We start from the raw sequence: 15,798 nt of genomic DNA on the forward strand, positions 1-15,798 counted from the left end.
TGTTATTGTTTCTTGCTATGTTACCTTATTCCTTGTAAACTGTTCTGCAGTGAAAGAACGTTGCAGTTTCCTGATACCTGTGTCACCTCTATCGCCATAAAGTATTACGTAAAGGTTTGCAAAGGTTTCTGCTCCCCATAAATCTCCAGTGTGTACAGAAACAACATATTTATGCACTGAGAAAAAGGAAAAATAGGAGAACAGCATTAATAATACACTATTGCTTCAAAACTGCAAAATTACACACAGAGAGACCTTGTATTTCAGTGCTGCCACAACAAAGTAAAATATCCAAATAAAGTAGATATAATTGATATCTACTGGTATTCAGAGATCTACTACTTTTTTTACTAGAATATATAGCAATCATGATTATATATAGCCAATATGGCATGGCATGGATTGGATCAGGCACAAAAGTAGTTTGAGGAATAGATGCATGAAGGCTTAAGGTTCTTAAGGGGACAGCTAGCTGAACTTAACTGTTCCAGGAACGTAAAGCCAAAGTGACAAAACCTGCCTATTTAACAAGTGAACCTGAACTAAATGCCCCCATGCCAGTGACACAATGTGGAGTAGGTGAGAAAACTGACCCACCAATGCCAAAATTCCAACTCAGCCCTAAAAAGTGACCAAGTCAGACTATGAACTAGGGATGTGGGCAGGTGCCACCAACATAGGAGAAAAGAGGCATAGCCAGAGCTTAAATAAGATCCACTGTCCTACCCTCTCAGGCCACAACTATGTCCCACAGCCCAATATATCAGACTGATAGGAAAAAGGAAAATAGTTTTTGGATAGGTTGAATAAGTGGGTAAGAGGTTTGAGGGTCTTAGAAGGAGAATAAGTTAAAGCTGTCTTCATATTTTAAACATAATCAAGAGTCAAATTCTGCAGCTTGTTCCCAAACCAGGAAATATAAGTCTTCACCACATTTCTATTTATAATTGCACCCGGTAACTTAATTAATTACAGCCCATACATTTTACTTGTGTTTGCACTTGGAAATATAGGTAGCATTATGAGAAATAAAGCAATCCTTTTTAAAAATTATACAAGGAAATCATTCCTAATAATCACTTCAGCCATTCAAGTTCATGTAAGTGAAAGAATCCAGTGCTCCATGTTTTTGGATAGGTAATGACTTTCCATTACTCCCAATTATGTGCTTTATCTTTTGCCAGTATAATTCTAACTCTTTGGTTTGCACACAAAGTTGTGCATAGAGTATAACAATGGCCAAGCAGTTTCTCATTTAATTAAGAGGGATTTGATTTGAGTACTTGTGAAGCATTGCTTCAGATCCACAGTAATTTTCAAGCACTGAGAAATTTAACAAAATACTTAGTTTTTCTGCACTGATTTCTTTCAAATGTTAGTTCACCTTGTTCCTGTCTTCTCTGCTATTTTTACCTGGTAAAGGTTTCTGGTTCTCAGTCACTGCAGGGAATTCTTTCACCAGCTCTTGGTGTTCTCGGCTAAGAGAAAACCAGCAGTTACAGTCAAAGTTCACTTCTTGATTAGTGTGCAGCTCTTCCATCTGAAAAGACTTCAAATGCCAACCCTCAAAGTCTGGCAAATCATCACAGCTGACCAGAATCTTATACACATCTCCAACATCTCCAGATTCAATCTGCAGTGAAGAAAAATGGAAGAGCTGGTTACCTGAGCAGAAGGAGGGAGGACACAATATAGATTTTTACAAGCTGGAGAAGATGCCTCACTGTATTGAAAGCATGGTCTGAAGGCATATGAAGCCAACCACTTATGGAATGCTTTCCCCATTGAGACCAGGCAGACACCAATTATGGGGCTTTTTCTGCCATCAGTTAAATACATGTTTGTTTACCCAGGCTTTCCCTGACCACCAGTACCATGGAATCATAGAACTGTAGAGTTGGAAGAGACCCCAAAGGCCATCTAGTCCAACTCTCTGCAATGCAGGAATTACAGATAAAGAATCACTGGCAGTCCCTCACATCATGGTGCCTTAGGTGTTTCAATGCATGATAGATACCATTTCCTTGCCCCACAAAAAGTTAGGTTTTGTGCCTGATCATGAAATATGTGAAGACTAAGGCTATATTTGCGCATTGCATTTTTAGGACAATGTTAAACTCTTTTAGTATATTAAACTCAATCTTTTTTGTTTTATGTTATTTAATCAATATTTGTTACTCATAGTGGACATTACAGCCTCCCTGTGTTATTGATGGATTGGATGCTGGAACTGAAGGTTCTGTCATGACCTTGCTACTTCAATGGTGAAGGTCATTTTTGTTGCTACTGCTGCCGATAGTTAAAATGTCAAGAAAATCAATGTAATGTCTTTTGCTGCTCACCTCCTCCCTGGGTTTTTTCAGTTTATGTAGGCAGAGAAAGAATTGATGGTGAATAATGCCATGATGAGAATACAGATATAGATAAGGAAAAATCATTCCCAATTACTTTCATCCTCCTTTGTATCAACATAGACAAGGCAGAAAGAACCACTCCCTTTTTGCAGCACTATCACTTTATTTCGTCATCCATATATTTTTTTCACTTACCCATATACCAGAATCATACAATGGTGGAATCTACACACATATAAAAACGCTGTGAAAATTCTTTTTTAAAAAAAGTTTTGGAAAATATCTTGAATTTACCATAGCTCCCCAACGCAATCTAGGGCCATGTTTGTATATTGAACTGTACAACACCTTTTAAATGCTTTATTTGTCACTGTATAGCTGAGTCCCATGTAACTCTGGTAGAGTACAGCACTTCAGTTCACAGTAAGGGAATCACACATCGGAATGCTTCCTCTTAAAACTGAAAAAATCCTCTGCACATAGAAGATGTACATGCAAGATGCATGTGTTGTAACCATGGGGCATTTAAATGAGTTAGTCAGTGACTGCATATTTATACTCTTTAGAAAAGCAGTGAATGCCTTGTGGCAGGAAAGCTTGCCATGGATTTCACTGAAGCAGTTCATTCAATGTTCTTCAGGCTGGCCTGTTTATTCCACATCCATCCTGATTCATCTGCACAAAGCTTACACGCTAGTTAGACTAGACCTAGCCTTTATTGAGCTATTGTTTTGTTTATAGAAGGAGCGGGGAACCTCTGGCCTGCAGACCAATCTTGGGCTGCCAAGGGCTCCAATTTGGAAAGCCAGTCCACTTCCCCAAACCCATGTCCACCAGTGACATCAGCTGATGGGTGGCAGAACAGGGTTTAATCCTGCATTGGCTGCCCTGCCCTGCCCCCAGCAGGAAACAGAACTGCCCAGCCTAGGCAGTAGGAATTAATCTTCTCTCATCTGCTGATGAGTGGAGATTTGGAGAGAGATCAGAGTGAGATTTTAAATCTTAGGGATTTAAAGGGAAAGCAGGAGGTTTACTGGGTTTTGCAATATTTGCATTTATTTACAACTATGCAAGTTGAGCATAAGGTGGAGGTTGGTAGCATTAACACGCCAACAGATGCTGCTCCCCCATTAAGTTCTAGGGTGGCAACTAACCCCATAGGATTTTTCCAGAGTGCAACTCAACCTTCTGTGCAACTCTGTCAGTTGCAGTCTCTGTTACCATCTGACCTGATGACACCATTCCCCACAGAAAAAGAGGGACTGCCTGAGGATGATGTGCCCCCAACAATTCCCCAACCATTAGGTCCTATGGAAGCAAATTGCTTGCACTTGGAGAACTGTTTTACATAATAAAGCTAAACCTGTCTGCCAAGTTTGATCACTCAGGCAGTCCCTCTGTCATCCCCAGACCCCAATCTTACAGGCAGTGGGGAGAATCCTGGGAAAGTCCTTTAGTCTGAACACAGTCCCACAACTAAGGAATAGGATTGATTATCTCACAAAATGTCTTGGGCCTCATATTGAGATGACACCAATGTTTTTAAGGACTGTGGTGTAACACAGTAAATGCCTCCCTAGTTCCCCTGCTACACTGCTTACCCAGGCCTGTTGCTAAAATACAGAAATTCAAATGACATGCAATGGATATAAAACAAGGGGGGAAATTCATAGCAGTAAGCACCTTAAAATGATCCCATAATAGTATAATACCAATTTCCATTATGCTGGTTTATTATATACTACTAAGAATGTTTTTCCTACTTTCTATTAGCTGAAAAATTATCTCCCAATAAGATTTCCAATGAATAAGAATCCCTATTTTGCCCTCCTGAACCTAGGCAACAATCTTAAAGTTTTCTCAGGTTTGCTGGGATATGCCTCATGCAAACTTTCCTGTCTGACTACCAGACAAAAATTTGCACTTGTGACTTGGCCATCAGGAAGCCATAGATATCCATGAATTTGCAAGACTATCATGATGTCAGTCATTTTTCTCTGGCTCCTATTGATAGTTTGATAGCAATCCATCTGATTAGTTTGACTGGCGGTTGCATCATCAAAAATTGCTTTATGAACTAAAGATCAAACAGCCCAAACTTAGATGGCAGATTTTATGAAATTGGGAGTGCATCTAAATTTCACACCACATGGATTAGTCACTCCTAATGCCACATCAGCCATTTTGCATATATGCTCAGGATGGATAAAGGGAGGTAAAAAGGTGGATTATTTTTCAGTCTTTCAGGGCATAGAGTACGAATGAGTAGATTAGGAACTCTGATCTCCAAGTGTATTCCAGACCAGCAAATTTAAATCTAACATATTTTTGTTCCAATTAACCTGAATGAGCTGGCAGATACATTATTAGAAACAATTGCAGCTACTGCCTCTTCTATGAACACCTTTCTTCAGTTCATCTGATCTTTGTTGTGGCCAGAGGTGAGGCAGTGGGTCTGTGGCTAGCATTCAGCAGCACCTTCTGAGTCTATGATACAATCATTTCCTTTTACGTCCCCTGACTCCACAAAAAATATTAGTCCACAATTTCTTTCTCTCCACTCTGTTCTTCCACTTGGGTGTTTTTAAGTCAGTTAAAATAACTGCACTTTGTTGTTTTGTTGTTTTGATTTACTTGGCTCCTGAGGATAAAGTTGTATGTTTCTGTTTCTCTATCAGTCTGTTATTTGATCTGCTCTTGAGATCCTAATAAACTCTTTTATCCCTTTGATTCCCATTAGCCCCAAATTAACGTAAAGTAGCTTTTAAAGTCAAGCCAAGCAAATAGTTTATTTAAAAAACTCTAACATGATCTCTTTGAACTGATCAGAGTTCGATCCAATTTTTCAGTGCTCCACATGAGCTCTGTTTGTAGTTGTGCCAGACAACAAATCCTCATCATGTTCTAACTGCCCTCTTCCTCTGAACAAGTCTCCAGGCTGGTTGTAATAATTATGTTGACTAATCCATTAACCTGAGGAGGCTTCATGTTTACATCTTGAGCAAGGCGAACAGCACCACCTCCATTTAGCTCAGCTTTACAGCCTGAGCATACATTGCCAATAAATTCAAGGGAGGTTACATTTCAGCAACTGTGCCTAGGACTGGCAGCATGCATTATAAAGAAATATCCATGAAACCAGAATGTTTGCATTTACTAATAAAACTGTTCCAGGACACCTTCATGACTGCTATGTGTCGCATTAACATGGCAACAGTCCTCATAAGCACTGGTTACATAATGAGCCACTGTCTGGAATTGCTTCTGGTTTTTCCCCCCACTGAAATAACAACACTTGAAAGCCAGTGTGCTAGAAAAGGCCACTGTGGGAAGAAAAGGCAGGGTTGCATCTCTCATTGAAAAAAAGCAAGATTCTAAGTGACACAGAAAACACAAAATGGTGTCTTGAAATCTTATAGCTTTATATTTTCATGGCTGTGGTGTTCTTTTCCTGAACCAAGTTGACATCTTTGGCTACCTCTCAATATGCACAAGTTGCCCCAGTACAAATCCACCACTCTTACCATAAAACTATGCTTTTTTCCAGCTAGAAGTCACTGGAACTCAGTTCCAGCACCTCTCACGTGAACGCCATTGCCATTATAAGAGAACAAGGGAAGCATTCATGGTGAGTTCTGGCACCTCTTTTTCTAGAAAAATAACACTGCTCTTCACTGTCAGGGAAAACTTCATATCAGCAAATGCAATACCTCATTGCCCATGGTGGAGAACTGTCAAACTCATAGATGAGAGTGGGCAAAAGCTTCATGTTCATGCGGAGATCTGTGTATGCATTCAAGGTTCCTATGAGCACTTAAGCTGCTGGATTGGTGCCAAATATATGTTCAAACTTAAGCAAATCAACAGCCACATATTCATGGAAATAATTAGAAATCAAATTTATGGATCAAAATGAGGCCTGCCATTTTTAAGAAGCTGACTCTGTATAAACAGTACTATATTATTTGTATGTGAATCCTGACTAAGTGCTATCGTACTGAATCCAGATCTTTGTTGTTCTTCTGCTCCTGCATATTGCTTTGCTGAATTTGCAGTCTTCTGTTAATTGCAACATCACACAGCCATTCCCATGGCAACCAGTTTTGCTGCCACAAATGGGAATAGGTGAACTCACACAACAAAAGCCTATGATCATTCAAACAGCCTCAGCAATAAGGTATAAAGAGGGCAACCAAGCCTTGATGTTGCTTAAATGGTTTGGAATAGAATGGCATCTCAAGATTTTCATGCCGCAGCTATTGCTCTTAAATTTCAGACTGGCTTTGTGAGCTGTCAGATACTTGAGCTGCACAGCCAGGGGTAGCTCTAGAAAATATTTAGGGAGGAGGGGAGAGACTAGAAAATGCAAGGGGGCAAAATCTCTGTATTGCACATGTAAGATTAACATGCAGAAAGCTTGTTTGCTTATTCAGCGGTTGCAATTGTTCTCATGGAGCTGTGTCAGCATGGGGAGGGGTGGGGCAGAGAAAAAAAGAATCAGGAAGGTCTCATTCCCATGTGTGTGACCATCTATTTTAAAAAAGAAACAAAAACAAATTTGTGCACAAAGAATATTGGCCAGCATTACTGGATTTGCAAAGATTTTATGCAAATAATCACAAAGGGAAAAAACGTACTCATGTTATCCTGCTGTTCTCTGGCAAAGTAATGTAGCACACTACTGAAGAGCATGAGCTCTGAGCTATGAAATTCCACATTATTAGCTCAACTGTGAACACAACTGGGAAAGGGGTCGGGATAGGCAAGCCCTTACCTCTCATGCCTCTCCTCCCAATTTGTAATATGGAGATAAAATATGGACTAGATCACTTTTGGGGTTCCTTCCAACTCTGCAATTCAATGATTGATCCAGTTGCCTGGTGATGCTCAAAGTTCTGCGCCCATGGCAGGCATCACTTTTGGGCCCTGGCAGGTGCCCAAGGATACTAGGTACAGATGCCAGCCCTGATTCTGCAGTTTACTAAAATATGTGCTTGCTTAGAATGCTACAGAATTACCAAAGTATGTGCTTAGTTAGAATGCTACAAAAACACAAACTATTGCTACTATTAGTCAACTGTATCATGAGTCATTTAGGGACCAGATGCAGTAGGATCCTACTATGTTGAATGTTGCACATTCATGCTCTACCATGACTGAAGGCAAAACAATTACAAAGTGTCTGAAAAACTAGCTTTTCCAACAGCCTATTGCTCTATTATTGAAATGAGGCATTCTCCCCAACAGACCCCTGCTGTAATAGATTCCACTCTGAGTATGCTATAAAGGTCAGATGGGACTTGAATTAAATTGCTTCACTGTTTGAAAATCTACCAGCAAAGGTAACAAGCCAGGCTATGTTTTCTACTCCAGTGCCCCCAATATGAGGCTATGCAAGGAAAGACTCTTGGTGAAGCAGTCAATCAAAAATAATAAGAAAAAATGTTCCAGGCTTCAGCAGGGGAAGAGATGCACAGGTATTTGGGGAAGAACTGTAACTCAATGAAAGAGCATCTGCTTTGCATGCAGAAGGTCCTAGGTTCAATCTCCACATCTCCAGGTAGGTCTGGAGACCACTTCTGCCTGAAACCCCGGAGAGCTAATAACAGTCAGTGTAGACAATATTGAGGTACATGGACCAATTAGGTTTGACTCAATATAAAACAACTTCCTATGTTCCTATTCAGCAATTGGGCAAGGAAGCCACCAATAGTGAAAATAGCAAAAGTACTCTGAACAATAATCCCTAGATACAGGTTGTGGGCAATATTCCTGCAGTGCAGGGGGTGGGACAAGAGGACCCTGGGGTCGGGTCCCTTCCAATTCTACAATTTTATGAGTCTATGATTCTATGTCACATCCCCTCTTCTCCAAGGAGCGGGGAAGTAAGGGTTGTTTCCTGCCTCCCCTCCCTCCTATGTAAGCTCAGCACATGTATGAGGCTGGAGCTCCCAAGCCCAGACTCCATGTTTGAAGATACTTTTTTGTATTTTGTAACCAAGAATATATTATCCATGTTGTTTCTGCTGTAGCACTGAACAATGCATGGGCAAGTAAAGCATTTACACTTACTTAAGTTTGTGGTCTATTCACTCTGAGAGGGGTAGAGGTGGAGGAGCTCAATCGTAAATGCTTAATACAGTGTGGGAGAGAAGAATCTAACTGTGAACAGTTCTGACACAAAATCAAATAGATAGTGGATCTTCTTCTGAGCTACAACCCAATACAATACAATAGAAGTTAAATGCCCCTAAATGGAAACTAAAAAGATGGCTCCCAGACCCAGCCATCCAGCACTAATAAAATGAGAATAAAGAGAGACCCAGGCCAGACATCAGGACACCCTTGTGGGGCCCTAGTAATTGCCCAGGAATGTCATGGCCCAACACTGGGCCAGCTGTCACCAATTTGCCTATGTTATGTAAAGTGTCAATTTATTTCTTCTGAAAATGCATAGAACCTACCTTTCCCGACCATAGGCTGAGCACAGTCTTTCAATAGATACTTCTATGATTCTCATTGTTTCTGACTTTGGGTATGTGTCGCATTCCATATTGGATGCATCCAGCTTACAGATTGTAAAAGAACAGGGAAAATACATCGAGAAAAACTAAACCACAAATCAAGCCATCTTTGTAAATAAGAGATGGCATTTGCTACAGTCATAATAGGATTCCAAATATATCCTTTGGCTAGAGCAAGATGCCACTGCAATCTCTGTGCTGTGCTGTAGCTGCAACTTACAAGGAATTCATCAGTTGCTCCTGGTTGAAAGGGCATATCTCCCAAGCTTTGGGAAGAAAGGAGAAGATTGTCACTTTTGCCCTTTGAGCCGTAAATCACAAGGCTTCTTTTACACTCCCGTGACAGTGGGGAATCTTGAGCAGTCTTTACCAGCACTCTCCACTGACCTGTGGAATAAAGGTAAACAAACAATCAAAACAAAATTGTATTTTATAAGACTGAGGAAGAACTATCAAGGGTTTCTTGCTATTTTTGTGACTAAAATGAATTTCAGCAGTGCTGTACATAAGGAAAGGACTTTTGAAGTCAAGTACTCACACATTCACTGCAGTGATTTGTGGGTTGTTGTTTTTTTTGCAAAAAATAATAATTGCCAGTATTCATGGCTTGATAAAAGTGCTGTGAGTGCCAACACAAAACAGCTGCCACAAGCAGCAAAAAAGGGGGTGAAGATGCTCTGTACCATCACAAAAAAGCACTGATTCACTAAGATTGTGTCAATGGCAAGGCAACACAAGATCAGGCTATGAGATGTTGGAGACCAGTGTATTATACACTATTATACAACTGCATTTTAGGCAAAGAGTAACTGCAAGTTAGGCAGCTCTGTGACGTTTTCAAGTAAGTTAATTTATGAAATAGCTACAACATCATTTGTCAACTTCATTTTCTGTCCTCCCCCCCCCCCATTATGGTTTTTCTTAACAAGCTTAACATTAGCTAACAGTGTGATACAGCAATAAAAAATCTAACACTATTCTAGGCTGCATCCATAGAAGTATAGCGTCCAGATGAAGGGAAGTAATAGTACTGTTCTATTCTGCATTGGTCAGACCACACCTGGAGTACTGTGTCTAGTTCTAGGCAACACGGTTTAAGAAGGATATTGACATATTATGCCAATAAAGGATGAATGAATAAATACTGACAAGCTGGAATGTGTGCAGAGTAGGACAATCAAGATGATCAAAGGTCTGGAAACCAAGCCTTATGAGGAATGTTTAGCCTAAAAAAAAAGGAGATTGAGAGGAGATATGATAGCCATCTTCAGATTTCTAGAGAGCTGTCACGTGGAAGATAGAGGAAGCTTGTTTTCTCCTGCTCTGGAGGCTAGGACCCAATTCAATGGCTTCAAGTTACAAAAAAGGAGATTCTGATCAGAAAGGACTTTCTGACAGCAAGAGCTGTTCGACAGTGGAATGGACTCCATTGGAAGCTTGTAGACTCCTTTTTTGGAGGTTTTTAAGCTGAAGTTGGATGGTCATCTATCATGGATGATTTAGTTGAGATTCCTTTGTTACAGGGGCTTGGACTAGATGACACTTGGGGTACCAGAGAACTTTACGCAACTCCGTGATTCTTCCCCGTTTTCCCATTTTTAAAATTCCTACTCCCACACCACATTTTCTCCTTTGCATGTGCTGTCCTGGCTCATTTCCCTCCACCATACACAATACTTCTTTATCACCAGTGAAGAGCTAACAGTTATGCAGGTCACAGGAGCAAGCCTCATCAAGGGAAGAGAATCAGCAATTATAGAATGGAAGAGTCAGATCTGCTGAGTCAGACACAGTTTTCCATGCTATCCTGCTCTAATTGATCCCTTCAATCAGTTGTGATCTGGTGCAGGTGTCCCCTGGCACAGATAAGGCGTCATACCTTATTCTGTAGAGGGTGGCAGGGGGTGGGTTTCCCGTAGGCAATCACAATGAGAGGCTTCCATAGCTGCTTGTGGCAGCAAAGACTCAAATCCTAAACATTTGAATTATTTTCTGCTTGTTTTAACTCCCCTCATTAAAGCCCTTTGCTGTAACAGACACTTTGCTTCTCCTCTCATGTCATTTTATATTTACTTGTTGACATAGATGAGGGAGATCAGAACTGCTACTAATACATTGATGATGCTCTGCCATCTTTTTAATTAGTAATGTAGCAGCAAGAGAATGAAGGGAGGTGCAGCTCCCAGAGCAAAAGTGATTGCATGATCTGGCAAAGCAAGAGGGTGAACAAACCCACCTTGGGGTGATAATGAGGGTTCATGACAGATTAGCACTGGGAAAGACAGCAAATGAGGGAAATAAATAAAAAAAAGGCTGGGTACGGCTCTTCTTTTCTCTAATGGCATTCCTACTTCATGCCAGGAAATTTTAAGACCTCTTTGCAAAATGCTTTCCATTTCTAATAGAAAACCCAACTTTGCATTTCACCTAGCTAACAATCTTTTGTTAAAGTTCAATGTATTTTACAAGTTGAATCAAGGCAATCAGAAGTACAGGCAGAGACCATTTTAGGTCTCCATCCATATTTCTATGAATACTAACAAGAAAACACAAGTTGGTCCATGTAGCAGCAGGCACTCCATTAGAAGATGCTAGATCCTTAAAAGTAACAATGAAGCCATATCAAATTAGCAAAATAGGTCGGGATGGATAGATTGGTCCATGTCAGTCTTGAATGTGTTCATTCATAAAACATCAATTGCATTCCTTTTTTGCATTTATCTGTGAATCTTTTATCTGTATGAAAATTCTTGTTTAAATATGGATCTACATATACCGTAATTTTATATTAAAAATACACATTTAAGTACTTGTTTTAGCTCAATGTGCATTTTCCGAAAAAAAATCTTATCCTAATACAGTATAGGATTTTTTTAAAATTATCTTGGTACATATTTTTAGCTGAGAACTGTATTACAAAACTTTGAGAAGTTACATTTCAGTTGGTGTATTAGTGCAGGAGGTGAAAATTAGTCTACTTAAAAATATGGACTGAATGAAACGTCCCTCTATCCCTAGTAATACCAACAGCCCAGCATGGACTGCCATCACCAATATGAGATAATATGGTGAAACAGAGCATGAGCAGCAGTAAAAACTGGTGACCAAGCAAGAGAGACTGTTACTGGGGCAACAGCAATAAGCAGGTGAAAAAGCAGAAATTTGACAGACTGTCTGGAGAGGCTCAATGGACTTGGTGGTGTACATGGACTTCAGGGCAGGGATCTGCAAAACGTGGTTGTGCATAGTAGCTGTATAGCTTAAGTCTGCATTATTTCTGGATACTATGAGAATACCCTGATGAACTCTGACCTGAAACTGCTTTTGCTGTCACTTCACAATGCATTTTTTCCACTCGCTTGCTACAGTAGCTGTCTCCAATTATTAAATGACAGTGATGTTGGCGTAAACAAAACAAACCTTGGATCTGCTCTCAGAAGAACCTCTGACTCATTTTAGAATAGAACAATAAATATCAGGAAAACACTTTGTGAGAAATCCTTTTCGCTACTCAGCTAAATGACTTATGATGCCCCTTCTACAGATCATTATCAGACAATCTGTATTTTCCATGTTAGCAGAAGCTTTCCATGAATGGCTACTTGTAAAAGACAATGGCTGCATTTGCATGTAACACTAAACCATTATTGAATGCTAGATGGACAAGCCTGAATAAATGCAACCATGTGTTCCTCCTTTTTTTTTCTTATGTGTCTGCTTCAGCCCAGAATGATGTTTAAATTTAAACAGCAAAGACTGTTTCTACAGGAAATGAATACAGAATGTAACTTACCTCTATATGCCATTGGTGCATTACTGTTTTCTAAAATAGAAAAGCAAAAACAATCTTATTCTTATTCACAAGAAGAATCTATAGTTTTAAGTTTAATTAGCAATTTGGTACCTAGGATATAATTATAGTACAAATGATCTTATTTTCAGTACTTACTTCTGGCAATTAGCTCTCTTTCTGTCTTCCCATCATCCTGGTACTCATCTAGCCATCTTCCATTGTAAAAAAAGAAAGTAATTACAGTGAAGGCAGTTAGTAATTAGTCTTGGTAAATCGAAACCCTGCATTATTTCCCCCCTAAACTTAACAAAGTTTCTAAGTATCACTTGTCAAGTTACATATTGTCTCTCCAGATATAAACAAGGGTAGCTGTTGTTAATACAGAGGAATTGTGTAGATTTATTTACTGTAAACAATTTTATGTCACGCTTCAGCCTAACAACTCCCAGGGTGGCGCACAGCAATTACAAAACCAACACACAATAAAAAATAAAACATAGCAAAACAATTATTTTTATTAAAAAAAACTGCAACAAAGAAGAGCATTCTACATTCAAGACGACACACCTTGAAAGTTCTTCTCTTTCATTACCACCTGTCTCACTTAAGCAGGTTCACAGAAGTATTTTTGATTAGGATTAATGTTACAGCACAGCCATAGGGAAGATAGTGGTCCTTTGGTTCTGGCTTCCCAAGCCATTTAGCCATTAAGACCTGGCAAAATGTGTTCCCTTTGGCCTGCCCACATTAGTAACCTAGTGGGTGTACTAAGTTTTGGAAAAGTCCTCAAAAGCAAACCCACATATAAGATATTGCAGTAGTCTAGTTTGATGGTTACCAGACCACAGCCAGGCTATCTCTGTCCAGGATAAGTCGCATCAGCACACCAGTCTTAGCTAATAAAATGCGCTTTAAATCATGGAGTTTACTTGGGCCTTCTATAAGAAGCTGGATCTCTCTCAGCACCCTCAAACTGTGAGCCTGATATTTCAATGGGAGTACAAGCCCATCTTTAGAAGGTTCAACACTATGCCCCAGTGACCTGTCTCATGAGAATTCTGCTTAATTTTGTGGGCCTTCATCCAACAACCCCTTACTGATTCCTGACATCAGTTCAACACACCACTACATTTCTAGATTTAATAATAATAATTCTACTGAATCAGATGAAAAGGAGAATAGAGCTGGTGTCATTAGCATACTGACATTCATCCTAGTCCAAATGCCTGGATTACCTCACCCAGCAGATTCAGGTACACATGTCTCATGGAACGCAAGATGGAACTTTGCAGAGCAGATTGTCATAAGACCAAGCAGTAGCCCCCTAACACCAGCATTTGAACATGACAATGCCCCTGAGCCACAAACCAGAAAGTCTGTTGAGGCTTATCATGCTCAAGAATATTAAAAGGCACTGAAAGATTCAGGAGGGCACACGCCTTCTTCTGACAACACAGATTATCCATCAAGGCAACCAATGCTTTTTCAACACCAAACCTGCTCTTGAACCCTATGAGGTCCTTCAAGGTTCTGCTCTGCCTCCCCATCATGCATTTTTACTGTGTGCATGAAACCCCTGAGGCCATGCAGGGATTTGGAGTGATGTGTCATCATATAGAAAACACTCAATTGTATTTCTTTTTTACACTTGAGTCAGGGAAGCAGCAGATGTGCTGAACTGCTATATGGAAACTATCATGAACGGGCTGAGGATCAATAAAGTGAATCCAGACAAGACAGAGAAACTGTGATTCAAAGAAGCATAGAATTTTAGAGTTGGAAGGGACTACTAGGATCATTTTAGTCCAACACCCTGCAATGCAGGAATCACCTAGCCATGGAGATGTGGTTCAGCCTGCTCTGGTTTATATTATCAATATAAATCCTTCCATTTTGATGAGGAACTCTTGCACATTATCCACAATAGCATACCTATTACAGGGAAACACTACTTCTTCTTCTTCCCCTTCCTCTCTCTCTTGAAATTTGATGACAACTTTTTCAAGGAACCAACCACTGCCTGTGATTCAATGACAAAAACATCCTATGCTTAGATTGCTTGTGTGAGAGAGAGGGGTGGTAGTGGTGGTTAATTCAATCATATCAAACTCAGATAATCAGGACAAAGGGATTAACACAGTTCATTTGTGCAAAGCCAATAATTAATACTCTCAACACTTTATTTTTCTTCAAAAATAAGAAACCTTTAGGTCTAAGGAAAAATATTTTGTCTGAGATGGTTTTAACAGAATATTTGATGAGCTAAACACTGCATCTTTTTTACAGTTTGCATTGCATATGGGTGAAGGATGAAATGCTTAGCTTTTGGGTAGGGTGGGGGAGAGAGTTTTGTATTGTGCAACAGAAACTCAAGGAGGTCAACAAATTTCATTACTATTCAAACATATTTTAGAACCTTCCCAAATTATTGTTTTAAATAATAATATAATAAATTATCAGCTGATAATTATTTCAGATGTGTTTACAGTAAGAAATACATTAATTGCAGGGGTATTAACTTTTCCCAGCAACCAAACCACATTTTTTATTTAATCTGGTTACATGACTATGACATCCAAACTCATATACAACATAACTCCTCCACAATACCCACACAATTTTATCATATTTTAACAAGTTATATTTTGGGATTTTAAAAACTAAGAGGCTGAGCATTTCCCTGATTTGATGCTCCAAGCTGGCAATCTTGGTATTTTAGGATTAAGCCTCCACTGGAGACAATGGGAATTCCTTCTGGGTAGACACATCTAGGATTGCACTGCAATTACTTTATTGGTGAAATATTTGAACAAAAATGTTCACTAAACTGACTGATTTGTGGGTAAATTCCACTCTTTGAAAAAGCAATATATATTTTTATTACTTCATCAGTGTGGAACTTTTCTTTTTAAAAAGGGATATAATACATCAAACATTTGTTCCATACAGAAAAATATAGGTCTGATTCACATTTTATGTCGCGAATGTGTATGTCTACTGCATACAAACCTGTAACGGTTAACAAAGCAATGTCTTTCATAAGCATGTAGTATATATGTACCAAGACTAATAGCCAATCCTAGTTACTTGGTGCATGTCTACCACATGTCCCCATGTTTGGAGAGAA

At 39.5% G+C, this 15,798-nt stretch overlaps 1 protein-coding gene across 3 annotated transcripts in view; it reads right to left on the reverse strand.

The window, feature by feature from the left end:
• RP1 (RP1 axonemal microtubule associated) overlaps positions 1–15,798 on the reverse strand; it is a 176,553-nt gene that overhangs the window by 59,963 nt on the left and 100,792 nt on the right. For all 3 annotated transcript variants that reach the window (XM_081917503.1, XM_081917501.1, XM_081917502.1), the window contains 6 exons: positions 14,604–14,691; positions 12,828–12,883; positions 12,672–12,701; positions 9,099–9,265; positions 1,414–1,633; positions 25–176 (listed from right to left, as the gene is read on the reverse strand). In XM_081917503.1, the coding sequence (XP_081773629.1) occupies positions 25–176; positions 1,414–1,633; positions 9,099–9,265; positions 12,672–12,701; positions 12,828–12,883; positions 14,604–14,691 (713 nt within the window). The remainder of the gene's footprint in view (positions 1–24; positions 177–1,413; positions 1,634–9,098; positions 9,266–12,671; positions 12,702–12,827; positions 12,884–14,603; positions 14,692–15,798) is intronic.

This window comes from Podarcis melisellensis (assembly GCF_964234715.1).
Source record: "Podarcis melisellensis genome assembly, chromosome: 7".
Classification (NCBI taxonomy): domain Eukaryota; kingdom Metazoa; phylum Chordata; class Lepidosauria; order Squamata; family Lacertidae; genus Podarcis; species Podarcis melisellensis.